Below are 19,143 nucleotides of genomic sequence, written 5' to 3'. Positions count from 1 at the left end.
ACCAGTTACATATTTCCCATTCTTTAGACAGTTGTTGGAGGTGATCGCTGTTTTGTCAGATGACTTTGGGGCCAGTCAGTACCATCATGTCAGCCCTCAAAAGCACACAAAAGTTAGTCTTTTTTGTCCCGGTCTTGGTCTCGGTCTTGGTCTCGCCTCAACTTGGTCTTGGTCTTGGTCTCGGATTAGGCGGTCTTGACTACAAGTCTACTCAGGCATTACATCTGTGGGTGTTGGTATATTGTGTGCATGATCAAGTTTGAACATGTTGCTTGAGCTCTGGGAAACCCGCACCGTTTAATCCCAGCATGAAGAAAAGGAAAAGTGTGTTTCAACTTTGACCTTTAACATGTCAGGCAAGCATGAAAACCACTACTCTATTTATGCTCCATTTAATCTTCTTGTGGCTTCTGTTCTTGAATAGAGAGATCTAGAGAGGGAGAGGAAGACAGATCTCCCAATAAAAATACATTTTTAAAAAGCAGAATGGAGTTTTGCATCACAGAAAAAAAGAAAAACATTTTTTTTCTGTCAACCAGAAATGCAATTTTCAGCTTTTTGATTTATTACTTTTGAATCGCTCAGAATCAGAATCAGAAAAGGTTTTATTGCCAAATGTTGGGCAGGTTTACAACATTAGGAAATTGCTGCGGTACTTAGTGCAAAACATACTGTAAGACAAACACTTAAATAACTCATAAAAATAAAAATTAAAAGTGCTAAGCAGATTGATATATACATGTACGCAGGTAATGATCAGTGCAAAAATGGAACAGATGCAGAGAACACAGTATAGGGTTGTGTGCTTGTGGTGGGAAGAGTCATATGGTTATTGTTCATTAGTCCAACAGCAGAGGAGAAGAAACTGTTCTTATGGCAAGAGTTTCTGGTCCGAATGGACCAAACCTCCTGCCTGAAGGGAGCAGGTAAAACAGACTGTGTCCAGGGTGAGAAGGGTCAGCTGTGATCCGAGCTGCATGCCCCAGTGTCCTGGAGGTGTACAGGTCCTGCAGAAATGGGATTCTGCAGCCAATCACCTTCTCAGCAGAACACACAACACGCTGCAGTCTCTGTTTGTCCCTCCAGCGACCACATGGTGATGGAGAAGATGTCGATGGACTTGATGATTGTAGAGTAGAATTGCATCATCGTCCGTGTTGGCTTGTTGCATTTCTTCAGCTGTCTCAGGAAGTACATCCTCTGCTGGACCTTCTTTATGACGGAGGTGATGGTGGGCTCTCACTTAAGGTACTGGGTGATGGTGGTACCCAGGAAGCGGAATGAGTCCACAGTGGTGATGAGGGTGTCAGTCAGGATGATGGGGGAGAGTGGGGCTGTGTGCTTCCTAAAGTCCACAGTAATCTCCACTGTCTTCTGGGCATTCAGCACCAGGTTGTTGTGGCTGCACCAGGACACCAGACGTTTAACCTCCCTCCTGTAGACAGACTCATCCCCGTCCGAGATGAGTCCGATAACAGTGGTGTCATCTGAAAACTTAATGACAGACTGGTGGTTGGAGGTGCAGCAGTTGGTGTACAGGGAGAAGATCAGAGGAGAAAGAACACAGACCCGGGGGGAGCCAGTGCTGATGGTCCAGGAGTCCGAGACATTCTTCCTCAGCCTCACATGCTGCTTCCTGTCTGTCAGGAAGTCAATGATCCACCGGCAGATGGGATCAGACACATTCATCTGGGAAAGCTTGTCTTGGAGATGGTCTGGAAGCATGGTTTTGAAACAAATAGGCACAAACAGGCTCCTGGCGTAGGTTCCCGGGGAGTCCAGATGCTGCAGGATGAAGTGTAGAGTCATGTTGATAGCATCATCTACAGACTTGTTGGCTCTGTATGCAAACTGCAGGGGTCCAGGAGGGGGGCCGTGAGGGTCTTGAGGTCTTGATCTCTGAAGGGGTGAACGCTCTTCCTTCAGTGGAGAAGTCAAGCTGGGCCAGTTGTATTTTGCAGAAAGGATGGAAATTACTGTGGTGAACATGCCCTTTATGAAGAAGAAGGAACACAAGGTGACACAGAAGAGTGATTGAAGGTGTACACAGGAGGATATCTTATGCAGAAGGTGCAATGTGAAAGAGATGGGTGAGAATGTATGTAGGCAGCTGTAGGATGACTTTGGAAATTGAAAAGAGGAAGAGAATAAGAGGTGGAAGAAACTGGCCTGACTTCAGTGAGGGGTTGAGACAAGTTTTTGTTAGGAGAGTTACCAGATTGATACCTTAGGTTTCCAACAATCTTGTGAAAACTCTAAGCCTTATCTTAGGGGCTAATAACTATACAACATCTTAGGAGATTTACCATTTCACATCATGGAATACTTATGAAGACTGAAACTTTACTGTAGTTCTTTCAAGTAAACCAAATAAATATGTTTCCGCCCGGTTTCGAACCGGGGACCTTTCGCGTGTTAGGCGAACGTGATAACCACTACACTACGGAAACCAGCTTAACTCTCGTGAAGGGATATTTTGAGAAAATGAATAACGTTTAAAGAAAATTGATCAGTTGTATGTTATATAGTCATACCCTGTCTGCTGTATTCATTTTCCATTTTTCATCTCGTCTCACACACGGACTGCGCAGATTTGCCTTAGTTATCGCTCTGTTAATACACTGCATATCATAGTAGGAGGCCATAATAATCACCTCACTATAAAAACTCTGTATAGCCTCGTAAAGTTGCACTATGCTGCAGAAAATATTATGCAACAGAAACTTCCAAAAGCATTTCCATTATCCAGTATATTGCCGCAGCAACTCTCCTTCGGTCTCCGTTGAGTGTTTGGTTAATAGTTATTTGTCTCCACCTAGTGGCTTACTCAGATTCAGCAGAAACACGTGTGACTGCGAACTGTGATGTGCTGTGATAGCCTGAGTATCTGCGTTCCCATGACGTGAGAGGGAATACAATTCGTGTTAAAGATGGGGCATCTACTGTCTGGAACTGTTGTCCAGTTTTGTAAACGTCCCTTGCCATCCACCCCCAAAGGTTCTCAATTGGATTTAGATCAGGGGAACACGTAGGGTGGTCCAAAAGAGTGATGTTATTCACTTCAAAGAAGTTCCTTGTGTACTGTAGAATTGTCCTGTTTAAAAACCCAGTCGTTACCACACAGGCGAGGGCCCTCAGTCATGAGTGATGCTCTCTGCAACATCTGGACACAGCCAGCGGCCGTTTTACGCCCCTGCACCTCTTGAGGCTCTACTGAAGGAAAAAGCACTCAGACTATATGGTGTTCAACAACGTACGTTCAAAAAGGAAAGGTTTATTTGCCTTGCCATCAGAATGTCATGACAGTGTGACTACCTGAAAGAAAATGACAATGAATCCACATTTTTGAACAGATTTGACCTTTCAAATGCATGCGATCCTAAACTTTTGATCAGCTGTCAAACAACCCGTTTCATTTTAAGCGTCATTTTCAATAAATTGCATGCTCAAAAAATGTTTAGTCTCACTTCCACTTCTTCTTGTTGCATGTTGAAGCTCTACTTCGAACCTCGTTATGATCCAACCATGGGTTTCAAATGGTCTTGAACTTTTGTTCGGGACTGTATCCCTAAATTTAGAGTCCCTAATCGCACCTCACACTCCTGCCTTTCCTTCTTTCTTACCATCTCCTAGCATACCTTCCTCCTCTCCTCTTACCTATTTTTAACCAGCAGTATAGTTTCTACAACACCCTGTTAGCCAGCAATAGTGGCTATTGTTGTTCAAGATTGCATCTTTCTTTATGATTTGCATGTCTGATTTGGCTAAGATTTTTGGATATGATTTTTTGACACAACCCTTCCTATTTATGCAAGATTGGGGGTGTGCTTGGAGTATACTGGATTGTGCTGTATTGCATGTGTTTAAAGATTAATGTTTAGTTTCTCATAGCCAGGCGTTGGGTGCTATATTAATATCGAGGATATTTTAAAAGGCTTCCATGAGGGAATTGAATTCAGTAAATCCCCACTGGGTGACCGTGGGTCAAATATGGCTTGTTACTTCAGTTAATAACGTAATGTTTATGAAAAGTGTGACTCAGGGAAACCAAATAAATATGTTTCCGCCCGGTTTCGAACCGGGGACCTTTCGCGTGTTAGGCGAACGTGATAACCACTACACTACGGAAACCACTCGTAAAAGCTCCAAGAGGTCACCGGGAACAGGTCAGTATAAAAATAAAAGCTCACAGTTAAAGTATTATCTACTAAACCTGTGTATTACATAGTCATACCCTGTCTGTAGCATTCATTCTTCATCTCGTCGGCACATACGGACTGCGCAAATTGACTTTATTTCTCGCAGAGTTAATACACTACTGTATACTGCTAAAACTCATATCACCGTAAAGCTGCACGATGCTGCAGAAATTATGCAACGGAAACTTCCAAATGCAGTTTCCATTAACCAGTATATTTCTACAGCAACTCTCCTTCCGTCTCCGCTGAGTTTTTTGTTAATAGTTATTTGTCTCCACCTAGTGACTGGCTCAGATTCAACAGAAACACGTGTGACTGCGATCATTAAGAACAAATCGTATAAATGGTTGAATGTTGGAGAAAATCAGACAATAAGATATGATATAAACTGTGCTTACTGTGTAGTCTCAGTATTTGCTGTGACACAGATGGAAAGCATGGATCTGTCCTAGCAACAATTTAGGACCAGTGTGGACCCAATATCTGCGAGGTGTGTTTCCAGCAACTTGTTGATGTCATGAAGAACCAAGGGAGATCTGAAGGCAATATGTACCTAATAAATTGTCAGGTGGCTGTTTAGTATTTTTGTGTTTTCTTGATAATGTGAAGAATTATAAAGAAAAAGTAGTACTGTTTCCGCCCGGTTTCGAACCGGGGACCTTTCGCGTGTGAGGCGAACGTGATAACCACTACACTACGGAAACTCGCTATGATACGACTTTGTCATTTTACAATAATATATATACATGTCACGATCTAATATTGTCACACATGATTTGGCGACAAGCAAAAATACTCACTTTTATAAAGTTACAGGCCTGCTGTTGCGAAAATACAGTCCAAAAGACATGTTATATAGACATTTTCGAACCGGAAAGTCATTCAAGTCATACAAGTCGTTACAGAAGAGGATTAGGTCCACTGGAAAAAAAGGTGGGCACCTCTTTTTTCTTTTCCAGAATTCTGAGAAAAAAGCCAGAATCCTGAAGTTAGAACTTTAACTTTAATCTCAGAATTCAGACTTTTTTTTCGCAGAATTCTGAGGAAAAAAAGTCAGAATTCTCAAATTAAAGTCAGAACTGTCGGTTCACAGTCAAAATTCTGACTTTTGGTATTCTGAGAAGAATACTGAGAGAAATTCTGAGAAGAATACTGGGAGAAAAAGTCGGAATTCTGACTTTAATCTCAGAATTCTGGTAAGAAAAAAAAGACATTCCCACTCCTTCTTTTCCCTGGGGCCCTAATGCTCTTGCGTAGAAACGATACAACACACACACAAAAAATACACCTGACATGTTTCCGCCCGGTTTCGAACCGGGGACCTTTCGCGTGTTAGGCGAACGTGATAACCACTACACTACGGAAACCTCCACTACGTAACCATTGAACAAACACACAAAAACGAATACTACATACGGAAAATTTGTTTTTTAATGGCCCGAAAAAGCATCGAATGCCTTGTCATTTGTAACAAATCATTCTCCATTGTGGAGACCACTGCCTGGTCTGTATGCTACCGGGGAAATATTCCCACATGAGATGTGAATAAAAGGTATTTCTACAAGTGGTACTCCAGTACGGATATACGCAAGTCTAAACTGAGTGTGACAGCTAAGAAACAGGCTCAAATGCACTGAAAACTGTCTGTGCTGGCTGCCTGTTAGAGAACAGACCACTTATGTGTCTTATGTAGTCTGGAAGATGAGTGGATGATGGGGTGGGTGAAGTTTTCTCTGTGGTGGTGTTGGGTGGACTGTCCCGGGCTATGTGGGGCCGGGCGGCGCTGCTGCACTGGGCCCCGGTCCGGATGGGCCTGGGCCCCCTTTCCCTGGCGGGTCGCGGAGTATGGGGATCCCTACTGGGGTCAGCGGGGGAGCTGGCCCCAGGGAGGGGTCACTTGCCCCTCCCTTCCTTCCTTCCCTCCCCATCTCCAGCTGCCTCCCTCTTCCTGCTCCACCACAACCATCCACACATGCAGGGCCTTGGAGTAGGGGTGTGTCACCAGGTTGAAGAGGAGGCAACCCCCCCCCCCCCCCTCCCCCCTCTGTCCCCTTCTGGCTGCCTCTGCCTCAATTTTATCCCACAACTTAGACATTCACATTACTCCCACTCTCATTACACATACATATAGGATCTTGGGGGTGGACATGCTACACGGAATTCAAATTACCATCAGGGTGTACACCTCACCCCTGGCGTCGTTGCCCACCTCTCAATTTTAAATACACATAGACATTGAGGGCTAGCAGGAGGGGCTATGCGCTTACCTGCTGCTCTCTGGCAGGTAGCTCCATGCCCTCCTGGGTTTTAAATGCACCTTAGAACACACATGCATCAACACTACAATGAGCGGGTGGAGGGAGGTTTGGAGTCTTCTCTCACCCCCGTTCTCTGCGGCCTGCTGGAGTGGGGGGCTAGGAGGAGGAGTTGGCCGTCCGACTGGGGTCTGGAATGTGGGGCCTCCCTGCTGCTGCGGAGTCGGGTCGGTCTGCTTCTCCCCACCGCAGGGAAAAGGGTAACACCACCTGGGTCTGGGTGCAGTTCCCCCCTCCAGGGGCAAGGGTACCTAGACCCGGTTCGTAGAGTACGCTTGGGGAGTGTGATTGTGTGTACAGTGTCTCTCTATGTCTGTCTCCACGTTGGTTGAGTGTAGAGTAAGTGCATATGAGAGCATGAGGGTGGGAATGGATGTTTGCATCTGTGTGTGCCTGTATGTCTGTGTCTATATGTCAGGTTGGGTATCAGACGCCACCTCTCTGGGGACATCTCAGGCCCTCCAAGGTTTGGAGGCCTATCTCCCCCTACCACCACTTCCCCTGCTGGTGGCGGACTCCCTCAGACATCGGTGCGTTGGTTGTTCTTTGTGTCCGGGGATGGGCGTCCAGGTACACACCGGCTCACTCCTGGTGGCTGCTTGTCGGGGCCTGGAGCCTGGGGCTCGCTCGGGCCACTTCGGAGGTGGGGTGTCCCCGGCCTCTCGGCCTGGGGCTCGGTCACTCAGGCACAGCTGGCTGCCGGCGGAGCTCACGGGCGCGTCACTGCAACCCCCCCCCTGGCTTCTGCTCCGTGGCTGCTGAGTGACCCCTCATCTGTGGCTCTCCTCAGCTCTTTCTGGGACAGTGGCGTGGCTGCCCCTCTGTTGTTCTTCCTTGGTCTCTTGTGTTCTGGGGGCCTCTGGATGTCTGGAGTTTTGATCTCCTCCATACCTGCTTCATGGCCCTGGAGGACGGGGCAGTGGCTCCCCCACACCCTCTAGCAGATCATTACATGAAGGAACCTTTTAAAAAAAACCAAGCGCGTCCATGCTCACAGGTGTACACACGGGTGATCACACATACAAACTACACCCTTTTTGGCTCCTACCTCAAAGCACACTGTGTGCTGTCGATCTTACGTGCTGCACAATAATGTTTAATATTTAGTATTTACTGTCATATTGCCATATATCATTGTGATGTTGTTTATTCTATTACTCTCGTTTTCTTCTGCTTGTTTTCTTTTTTCTTTCTCAACAGGTGATCCAGGTGATCTATATATGCATTTTTTTCTCTGCTTATTCTGTTGGTTTTTGTTTTTTGCCCTCTTTTGCTGTTTTTCTTTCCCGCAGTCAAGTCTGTCCCGTATTCAGCAAGTGAAAATAACATAAACAATAAAAGGTGAATCAAATGGACCATTACGGCAAGGCTGGGATGGTCAATTTGGTAAAGTAAATCCGTTGGGCATCTTTCTTCGCCTTTAGACAATAATTCTGATGGTAAAAGAGCCAAACGGGACAGGCAAAAAAAGAAAAAAAAAATAGAGAACAGACCACAGTGGGAAGTCCTTTTCCTCTGCCTGCGAGTTGCGCATGCGTAGTAGGACGCCGCTGGCTGTGAGTAGAATCTATGGCCGTCGCGATGCAGACCGACGATTTTCCTTACTTACCTTCGGGACCAGCAGAGAGTATGTGCTGTTTATTTAACAGTTTGACGTGTGTTTTAGAAGAAAAGGGCGCGGTTGCACTGTGTAAAAGCCCTCCCTGTTATAGCTTAAAATACCGGCGCTGTTGTTACCTTCGCAAAGCTAACGTTAGCCGGTACTTAAGCAATAAGCGCATCGAGTTGCTAAAATGTGCTATGCTAGCTGTAGCCGTTTCGGCTCCAAGGTCGACAAGAGCACGTCTGCATCCGATGTTGCTTTTCAGTGACTGTGAAACATTTCGCCTGAATGGTTACTAATATGGACAGAGGGAGGCATCTTTGGCTTGGCATCAACTGAAATGCGTCTTTCACGCCATGCGGATTGCACTTCTGCTGGTCTTGCTTGTGTGTTTAGTAATGCAAGCAAGATACATGTGAGATTTCAGCTCGGGACAGTGTCATAACCGCAAGTGTATGAATTATGTAAAAGTATTTGTTTTAAATTTATGCGTGTCAATATCCGATTCGATGTATTTCCAGATAGTTATCCAGGGTGTAGACCTTAGTGTACATACTCTTTATGTTAGTCTTGGAGAGTCTGTTTTGTTTGTTTCCCCCCCCTCTACTTTGGAAAGGATGCCACGACCATCCAGTGTGTTTTCTTTGGTGGACATACAGATTTTTTTCTCCAGTATGTTCTTTCAGTCTCGGAATACATCAAATCGTTGATTGGGCGACTTATCTTCCCACTATACACTCTTTGCAGCCTAAATGGAAATTGTGACTGCGATCCAACCACAGATTCAATTGTCCATTTAATTTTGATGCCTCGAAAAAGACTGGCTTTGTAATTCCTAAAACCTTTCCACAGTTTGGTTATGAAATGATAATAAAAAAAAAAAAACTGCATTTTTTCCCCTTCTGATCCTTTTTCCATTTTGGTTCCAAATTCCACATGAGCATTGCAGCGTCTTCTGTTGAGGTCCTGTCATGTTCAAAGCTGTGAGGAGTGTTTGCATAACAAGACGCCCAAGTCTGAATAACAAAAAGCTGTGACTTTAACAGGATTCCGAATCCTCTAATGTGACACATTCAGATTGTAAATACTTAAAAATACACTGTGCTCCTACATGTGTAAAGACGACGTGACATGTCATGCCATCCTCCTACAGAGCTGTAACCAACCAATTCGGCTGCCTGTCACGATAATACACCACCTGTTTAAAAAAAATTATTTATACATATATATTTTACTTTTGAGATATCAATGTGAATTAGTGATCTGCTTGGTATGAGCCAAGAATGACTAAGACTAAAAATGTTGTTCACAGATGTTTGCACAGGCATTGCCATAAACCCATAGGCAAGATAATAGTTAATCCAGAAAATTGTTTGTATTTTCCATAACACTATTAAATAAAACCAACACAAAATAGTGCATTTAAGCTCCTACATCCTTGGTAAGTAAAAGGAGTAGCTCGAGCAGATATGTTGTTTGAACTGCTGCCACAAATAGTCTCTTCACGTTGTGGTATAATTGCATTTTCCCAGATGATGTAACCTGATTTGAAGTTTCTCTCTCTCCCTTTCCTCTCCTTTGCAGTAAATAAGATGATAAAGGAGCATGGCGACCTGTTTTCTGACTCCCAGTGTAAAGTCTGCAGTGCTGTCCTAATTTCTGAATCTCAGAAGTTGACTCATTATCAGGTCAGTGAGCCCACGGTCTGCTGCGTGCTGCTGTGTTGGTGTCAGGGGACTTAGCTTTCATTAGATGGTGCTACAGTTTTCAGGAACGAGAGAAAAAGTGCACACTTATCACTTTTTAAGGTGTTATTATTGAATAGACTTGGCACTACATTAAAAGTTTATTTAAGCTGTAATAGCACATCATCATAAGGCTGTCCAGTAAATCACAAATATAGCAAAAGAGGGCAGAAGGGCTGTCCAACCAGCTGAGAGTAAGTGGACCTTTGGCCACACTGTTGACCAGATGTTTACTGTGATGCACTTCTCTTTTTTTCCCTGCTGTAAAGTGGATGATGAAGAGGAGACAATTCTAAGTTATTCTAAATTTTGACAAACCTGCAGATGTAAACAGCTTTTCAAATACTAATATTTAGTTTAAGTAAAATGGTTGGACATTGTTTGATTTATACGTTCATTTGTGATTGCTGGCTCTCATTGCAAAGAACCAAACTGAAGAAAAGAAGGAAATACTTACATCTAAAACCGTGTAGTTGCAGTGTTTGGCATTTATTGTGTAGTAAATTAGCAGTAGTAGATTGATGTCGATCCATAAATGCAACACTGAAATGGTTATATTAAATACAGTTATATTTTAGTTGAAATATTGATATGTTAAAGTTTGGAGACATAAATGTGTTAGAAATGTGCAGTGAATGTTTGTGTCCACTGTGGAATAAACATTGTGCTTGTCCTTTCAGAGCAAGAAGCATGCCAACAAAGTGCGGCGCTATCTTTCCATCCAAAATGAAAAAGAGCCAGCACTCAAAAAGCTGAAGCCCTTAACGTCTGACAGCGTGAGTAAAAAGTAGAGAACTCAAACCAGCACGAAGAAAACTTTTTATGAGTCACTATTACCTCGCCAACGATAAATCTGAAACAAAGTACTTTTAGAGATATCTTTGATCTTGAGCAGTTGGCTCTCCCAGTGTGTCTTGCACTTTTTCAGCGGGAGGTTTGTGTATTTTAAGACCATCAGTGAATGTTCCAGTCATATCTGCCTGCTCTTCAGTTTATATAAAACCTGCTCACATCAGCTAGCTGGGGCTGTCAGGTTTTCAAAAATTGTGATGAAATTATTCAGATGAATTTAACACAGTCTAAATAGTTTATCCTGAAAAGCTCCCCAGCAGTCGTGGAACACACTGAGAATTATTTCATGATTGCTTCATTCACCATCAGGATGCCTAAACTAGGACTAGACTAGGATGTCCTCATGAACTGGGGGAATAGTTACAGCCATGTCCCACCGGTAGGAGGCCCAGGACAGGACACTCTATAGAGATTATGTCTCTCGGCTGGTTTGGGAATGCTCAGGTTGCTGGGGTACAGGATCTGAGTATCTCTGCCTAAATTGCTGCCTCTACAACCTGAATCTGTATAAGGGTTGATGGGTAGATAGGTGGATCTTTTATTCAGAGATCAATTATTAAGTCATACAAGTTGTGGAAATTAAACTTGCTGATAATCTACTGAAGGTTGAGGCTTTTTTTTGCAGTAATATTTGATTGATTTATGTTCCTGTGCAGGACTGTAACAATGGAGACACAGACCGGTTTAAGGTGTGTCATGTATGTAACATGACCTTCTCTGCTCCAGTAGTGGCTGAGTCTCACTATCAGGGCAAAGTTCACGCCAAGAACCTGAGGTTGAAAGCAGTTGGACCTCAAGCTCTAGGTATTTAGCTTTTGGTTTTATTTCCTGTGTGTATCCTTTATGTTACCCTTTATGAAGTCTTTTTTTAAATTCTATGTCTTCTTCTGCAGTAAACTCCCAAATAGCGCCAACTCCTCAACTAAAGAAGAAACCTGCAGATGATTCAAGCGGCACTCCAGTGACAGGAAACAACAACAATCCAGACCGTTTCTGCTCCATATGTCAGGCCTCATTCAACAACCCGCTCATGGCCCAGCAGCACTATGTAGGCAAGAAGCATAGAAAACAGATGACAAAGCTTAAACTGATGGAGACGTACGGGCCATCCACAGCACCAGGTCCGATTGCAGAAGCATGAGTTTGTGCAGTTCTGTTTTGTTTTTTTAAAAAAAACAACAACTAAACTTTCAATATGCAATAAGAGCACATTGTTTGAAATTATTCCCTACTTTTCATTGATCTACAGCTTCCACAATAAATGGCTATCCATGCACCATCTGCAACATTGAACTGAACTCTGTGGAGCAGTATCAGTCGCATATCAGCGGAGCCAAGCATAAGAATCAGTAAGTACAACACTGGGGTTAGTTTTGTTTTGAAAACAGAACTTTTTGGCACCATGTGGTTACCACAAAGAGTCCACAGAGTCCTCAAATGAGCAAACAGAACATAACATAGCTACTTTTCTGTTGGCTGTGTACATGTTTGCTTCTCTCCTACTCTCTACTCTCACTCATTCTGCATTTTGATATAGTCGAATTCACAATAAATCTTTTATCACATACACATTTTCTGTTCCTGTTGTCAGAAAACAAGATGACAATGAAATGCTGATTGATTGATTTCTTTTATTTATTTATATTTTAGCACAGCCCAGAAACTACAGGGCGCCATAACACTGACTAGTCCACTTTGTTCTGCTGTGACATCAGACAAACCCTACACTCACATGTGTTAAAAACAAAGACTGCTGAGAACTGGGCTGTATGTAAAATTAAAGTTATTGCTCAAAGAGAAAGTTAACACACCATGGAGCTGGAGCCATAGCAGTTAAGTGTGGCAGTATATACTAAAAGAGCTGAGTAGCTCCCGTTGGCTGCATCTCAGGGTTACAAACAGACCTGAAGGCAAGCAGCTGTTCCAGTTTGAGTTAAAGTTACAGACACTGAAACTGAGCCCGAAACCAGGCGTATAGAAACATATTATACAAAATGATATATATCGTTGTATTTTGCATTGGAATTTCAGATATAGAATCAGGGCACCGGTGAGACTAATATTAATATAGGAAACTAACTTGGCGCTGCAGCCTCACAGCAAGAATGTTTCTGGTTCGAACTTACCAGATCTGATATGTCTCTGTGTTAACCCTGAAATAGACTGACACCCTTTCAGGGTGTACCCTGCCTCTTGCCTAATAATAGCATCCATTCATTTTCTTCTTCTTATCTGGTTTGTGGGGTCCGAAGCCTAAGCAGAAGAGCCCAGACCTTCCTCTCCCCAGCCACCTCCTCCAGCTCTCGGCTGGCCTTGGTCTACCCCAGAGCCTCCCCCAGGAGGCATCCTTGTTAGATGCCCAATCCATCTCAGCTGGCTCCTTTCAAATTTACCAGTGTAACCCTCCCTGGGATAGGGTTACCAGCCCCCCACCCCCCCCTTCAGCCAGGGGAGGGAGCAGCATCTGGTGGCCTGGCCCGTCCTTTTGAAGCCCCACCACCCACAGGGGGCGCTGTAGGGGTAGGGTGCAGTGTGTGTCAGGTGGCAGCCGAGGGTGGATGCCATAGCAGCCTGATCCAGCTGTTGAGGCTGGCCATCTGACCCTTTGAAACAATAGTAACAAAACTGAAACGAGTAAAGCCGGCACAGAAATTAAAAGTAAACTGAAAAATAAAAATAAATACAAAACCATCAAACCACAGATGGAAGACAGTGGACAGTCTCCATTCTTTACTTGACCACAAAGAAGTTCTTTACATATTGTGGACCCTGTCTTCTCTGTGGCAGGGACTAAGCTAAAGCACCAACACCCACATGAAGAAGTGCATTTTTGAGACCCAAGTTGATGGTGCACAGCTAAAACATGTAGACAACACATCCTCTGGAAAAAGAGAAATGTCCTAAAAATAATTTTCTTTTATTTCAAAGAGTGAAGAAATCGAGCCTGAAGATCACAGAGAACAAACACCCGGCAGATCAATCGTACAGCAGCGATAACCAGTATGCTGCCCCCGATGACCAGTACCCGCCCGAGGAGGAGCAGTTTGGCAGAGACGACAACTACGTAGGCGGAAATAACCAGTATGCTCCAGAGGACACGGCGTACACAGAGGAGTACCAGTACACTTGAGGCTGGACTGGGATGGACTAAAGAGGTTTCAGTCAGGACTTGGAATGACACACAACAACCAGCCCCTTTAACGTATTAACAAAAAATCAACCTCTATGAACCTTCAGCTCCTGTCAGTCTCTTCTGAGTAGGTGTTTCCCTGGAACAGAGTAATGTAGCTTTGGATACTGGAACAACATTTTGAGTTTCTCACCGAAAAGGTTTTTTTTTTTCTTTTTGTTTGTTTGTTTTTATTTATTTCTCTTTAAATGGAAAAAAAAAGAAGCTTTTCACTCGTGGAAAGTTATTTAACCCTTCAGTGCGTGATAAAGGAAGTGTAGTTCAACATCCGGGCTTAGTGTACAAACACCAAACACTAACAGGGGAAAGTCTGCTTTGAAATTTTGTCTTAAGGGTTGGCAGCAGTCATCCCATGTTTATCCCTAAACTAACCCGTATTAACATCTCATACCTGAGCCACATGCAAGCAGTGAACTCTACAAAGCAAAGCAGCTTCATACTTCTCATGTCACCTCTTCGGTTTGGTTTGTAGGTCCTGTAAATGCATTTATTGAGACACGCGCCTTTTTCATGTCTCAAGACACAGTAACTTAGTCAAACTGAGGCTTTATGTCTGGATTTAACAGACTAAAGCTGATGTTTTAATGTCCTGGACAAAGCTGATATTATTGTTCAAGTGGCCCACAGTTTTTCTTTTTTATTCCCCTTGTCTTGGTAGCTGCAGTTTTTACTGTAAAAACACAAGAGTAGGTGAGCCTCAATTAGATAATTTTAGTACTTCAAATGGTATCCAAATGTGTCAACAACAACAACCATTGTATTCAAAGTATTTGATTATTATTATTGTTTTATAAAACATTATCTTTCTAGACTTTAAGCATACAAATGTTATCATGCAAAGTTTGAACATCATCACTGACTTTTGAAACAAAGTATAATTTTCTTTTTTTGTACTGTTTAGTTAAAGTCTAATTTTCTTTAAGAGTGTGAGGTTATTAATTATCCCAAGTGTCCAAACTCTGTAGAGACTGATAGATGCTTTCTGAGCTCTGTAACTACTGTCAGTAGCAGAGATCACAGTATTTACCACGGAGAAGAAAAGAGTGATGTCAAATTAGGAAGTGATGTCAACATAAGAATGACAATAACGTTTTATTAGTCTGCTTTTCCTCATAAAGAATTGGTTCAATATTTTAATAATGAATGTCTTCAACTTTTTGGCTAAAGGGAAAAAAAGATTTTGTTTGGATGTAATTTATACCAAGAGGGCTTGTGCATACTGTACAGTACATCCTGTATTTAGCAAAAAAGAAAACAACAAACGTGGGCTTTTTGTTTTTACCCTCATCGTTTGAGTGTTCTGTGTTTTTGTGATTAAGATTTGCTTTCGATAAGTTATGTATCGCTGAGGGTACAAAAAAATGCTGCAAAGGTGTGTATAAAGTAGAGACATGTTTTAAAAGAGCTCACAGTTTCATGAGTCTTTTCAAGAAGGAGGAACACAAAGGAGATTAATGTCGGGAAATAAAATGATTAAATGCATCTGCTTCTAAAAAGCAAAATCAGTGATGTGTGAGGGCACGGCTCAGTGGAGAAATGTGCATGTAGGTGTGAGGTGAGGTAGGGGAAAAACAAAATCACAAGGGAGACGAGTGTCTGGAGACTTCACAGACCGGCAGCATCAGTGTGGCTCGCACCCTGTTATCCACTCTAAAAGAAGGAAGGAGTTTAATTCAGGCTCAGTTTAATAGTTTATATCTATGAAGTAGAGCGGGAACATTAAAGGAAAAAGGTCTGTAATGTTTATATGCACCCACACGCTCAATCAGTTTATATGAATCTGTTTAACAGATGAATGTCAAAAGAAAGTCTTTATCTTATAAAGCACTTTTCAAATTCCATTGTACAAAGTGCTTTACAAGGGCAAGAGAATAAAGCAGTAGTAACAGGAAGCACTCCGAGATCGCGAACTTTTGCCAAGGCAGCTCACTCTGTGGCCAGTATTTACTTTAGGGTAGCATGACTTATGTTTATTTTGATTATATAAACATATGTAGGAGTAGGTAATGGATAATGGGTATTGGTTTGTAAATACTGACATGAATAAGTTATTATGTAATAGACTACAGTATATCTCTAACTAGGCAGCTCATGACAATCCTTTCTTTAAAGATGTCACACATTTTGTGGTCATCTTGAAAGAAAGGCACATCTGAACCGCAAAAGTGAAAACGGGAGAATTTTAGGTGCAGTTTTAAAGATAAAAATTTGACCTTCAGATCCCAGATCAAATGTGATATATGTTGACAATACACAACACACTTGTATGACTCAAAATTTGAAAGTATATTCTTTTTAAGTCAACTTTTAAGTCATTTTTTCCAAAAGTTACAGTTTTGAAATAGGAATCTGAAATTTTGACTCTAGGTTGGCACAAATTGTTTTGTTTGTTTTCAGTGGCAGAAACAAGGTTGAGTAGAAGCGAACAAGTCGACTGACCTGATTTCCACAGACGGGCTCTTCCCAAGCCTCTGAGCCCTGACTGCAAATGCTCCTTCCCCCTTTAGTTTTCAGCTGGGCCACTAAAACAGAAAAAAGACCACAAGCTTAAAAGAGGATAAAACCAACCGAAAACAGAATACATTACAGTTAATGACATACAGCAGTAACATGTCAACACAAGGGGAGTGGAAAGAGGTGAAGAAATCATCAGTCCATCATAGCTGTCCCCTAGTAGCCTGAGCCTATAAATTAAGGACTAGTTCAGGGTCACCTAAACCTGCCATAATTATACATAGAGATGGTGTTAAAGATCTTTTTGGGTTTCTACTGAACCAGTCTGAGAGAAAAGTACTTTAGTGGGTAATATAATATGATGCCTTTAAGATACGACAGGACCCAAACATGCAGGGCCTTGAGGAAAACATACTTTTAGGTGAAGTTTGTTCCAGGGGTTGATCATGTGCTTCATTCTCCTCTTTAGCATGGATAAAGTCCATGGTTTCATTTGGGGTGTGATGAAAGTCCACCCAGGCGATGAGAGGCCTTTCTCTTGTATATTTAGATAAAGTTTAAATTGTTTTTAGACGTTTAAAGGCCATCACTGTGAAAAATAAACTGGTTTCAGGAGACTGACATTACATCCTTTGTGTTACATTGAGGAGGTGGAACAGACTGGATGAAGATCATCTCCTATCTTTCTCAATGCATAGCTTTCCATAACTTACAATGAGACACCCGCTGAACTTTTATTGCTGATAATTTCCCAGTTTGATGTGAAAGAGCTTGACCGGTCTCCACAGAAACTGTGATCCAGAGCGGTTCGAGCAGTTTGACCTCTCTCACACTTGTGTGGTTGTTGAGACAGTAGATTTGTCTTTGGAAGGAGAAGTTTAGCTCTCACACATGGGTGGATTTATTTTAAGGATTATAATAAAAACAAAGAGAATAAAACTGAAACATTTAAGGTAAAAAACCAAAGGCCAAACAGAATCTGTGCTTCAAAACTGATCAAGTGTTTATAACTTGAGAAAATTGTGTCCCAACCTTTGTGAGCTTCCTACAAGATTATATGCAAGACTTCACCCACCTGGTGGCGCACTTGCTCTTCGCTAGTGCTGGGTCAGAATGAGATGAGACACTTTTCCATAAAAAAGAAGGAAAAATGCTAGTGGTTCCAGAAAAATACTTGAAATTAAAAACAAACATGAATGTTTTCCTTAATGCACTGCAACTTGTTTTATTTCTTTTCAATTCTAATTTGACATCATCGCAGGATTTTTATGCAATTTCCTGGTTCTGCATAAGCACAAACTAACAAATTCTGATTATGCAGCCTGTAGATTTGCATATCGTTTGACAGAATCTATAAAACTATAACCAAACAACCCAAAATAATTATTTTATTTGGGTTTAAATCCAGATTTTTCACACTTCAACCCAGTCAAAAAAGGACAGGTTTGTACAGCTATGTCATGTGAGACCTGCCATGAATGTATCCCAAAGAAAGGACACTTCACTGACACATTTTGAACAAACACCTGCATGCTGTTTTATTTTTCACCTGGTCCTGATGCAAAGGAGGTCAGGTTGGCACGAATTTAAACATTTTCCTGCAGTAAAATAAATGTAAATTAATGCTTCTACAAAGACAAAAATCATGCACTGCATGTCTCCAAAGTCCTTTCAGACAGACATTTGAAATATAAAGGTTTGCACTCTGGAAGTTACAGAAAGCCTAAGGAAACTATACAACTATAACAAACAAACAAAGTTGCGAGTGGCCTAAGTTGATGAATATCACAAGTCTCACTAATCTTCTATTAATCACTTATTAATGTAATAAATATCAAATAATTTATTACATGCAATTCTGCTACTCAGCGTCTGAACAATGCAGAAACAAGAAGCATCACCTTCTCCCCTTTTGTGCATTTGTATCATTTTTACCAGCGTAAATGTGATGCTCAGAAAGGCATTCATAGTGCAGCACTGCAGCTGTTTGTACAGTACGTATGAGTGTCTCGCATACAATATGTGGAGCACACAGGGTGACATCGGGATAATGTCTAAGAGCTGCCAGACAAGATGATTTGTCTTGGTCCGCTGCAGGCTGAATGGGTTTCACCAGCATTGTAATTCAATTAAAAGAGGAATGTCAGTTTAAAATGCTCCCAGTCTGGTTTGTATATGGCATCTGTATCTTTCTTTTTTTTTTTTACAGCATCCGCCAACAGACAATGCTGAATAAATTGTGTTTTATTGTCAGTTAAATTTGTCTACTTGCCGTAAAAATGCTCTGGTTGCCAGATTGTGTTTGAGAGACACTTTAGCTGCCTTGGAGCTCTAAATTTCATCATTGTCTGTATGTAAACACAATGCGGGTTTCTACTGATTTGCATTTTAAGTGCAGCATATGTTGCATCCAGATGTTGCTTCTGCTTTAGAGAGAAACAGATGCATTGGATTAGGAGTTCAGCATCAGCAAGCTACAAATAGAGTGCTCATTGTATCATAAAACTGTCTTCTGTTTAGCGATGAGAATAAAAGAACAGAAATTCCCTGCATGTTGCTCCAGTTATCGAAGCGTCAGAGAAGAACAGTGCGGTGAATGCAATTAGAGCACCGTACAGCATGTCAAAGTAAGTCTGATAGGGGCGGACACAGCGCCCTTTGGTTTGTTTTTACATGACCCAGAAATGACTATTCTGATGCTGCTTCGGTATGTGATGACAGAGGGAATATAAAATATGACACTAGTAGTAGTTTTTGGCATATTAGTGGTGCGTGTACCTTTGGG

The 19,143-nt window shown here is 42.2% G+C and overlaps 1 protein-coding gene across 1 annotated transcript; it reads left to right on the top strand.

Annotated features, from left to right (window-relative positions):
- Window positions 1-8,034: 8,034 nt before the first annotated feature.
- On the top strand, window positions 8,035-15,308 carry znf346 (zinc finger protein 346). Its single transcript, XM_082549626.1, has 7 exons — window positions 8,035-8,141; window positions 9,702-9,805; window positions 10,543-10,638; window positions 11,371-11,518; window positions 11,608-11,835; window positions 11,964-12,063; window positions 13,643-15,308. The coding sequence occupies exons 1-7, from the start codon at window positions 8,084-8,086 to the stop codon at window positions 13,842-13,844; spliced, it is 936 nt and encodes a 311-aa protein (XP_082405752.1). The 5' UTR covers window positions 8,035-8,083; the 3' UTR covers window positions 13,845-15,308.
- Window positions 15,309-19,143: the final 3,835 nt, after the last annotated feature.

The sequence above is a fragment of the Aulonocara stuartgranti genome, assembly GCF_965226115.1.
Source record: "Aulonocara stuartgranti genome assembly, chromosome: 10".
Lineage (NCBI taxonomy): Eukaryota > Metazoa > Chordata > Actinopteri > Cichliformes > Cichlidae > Aulonocara > Aulonocara stuartgranti.
This window is presented reverse-complemented; position numbering and strand designations above follow the sequence as displayed.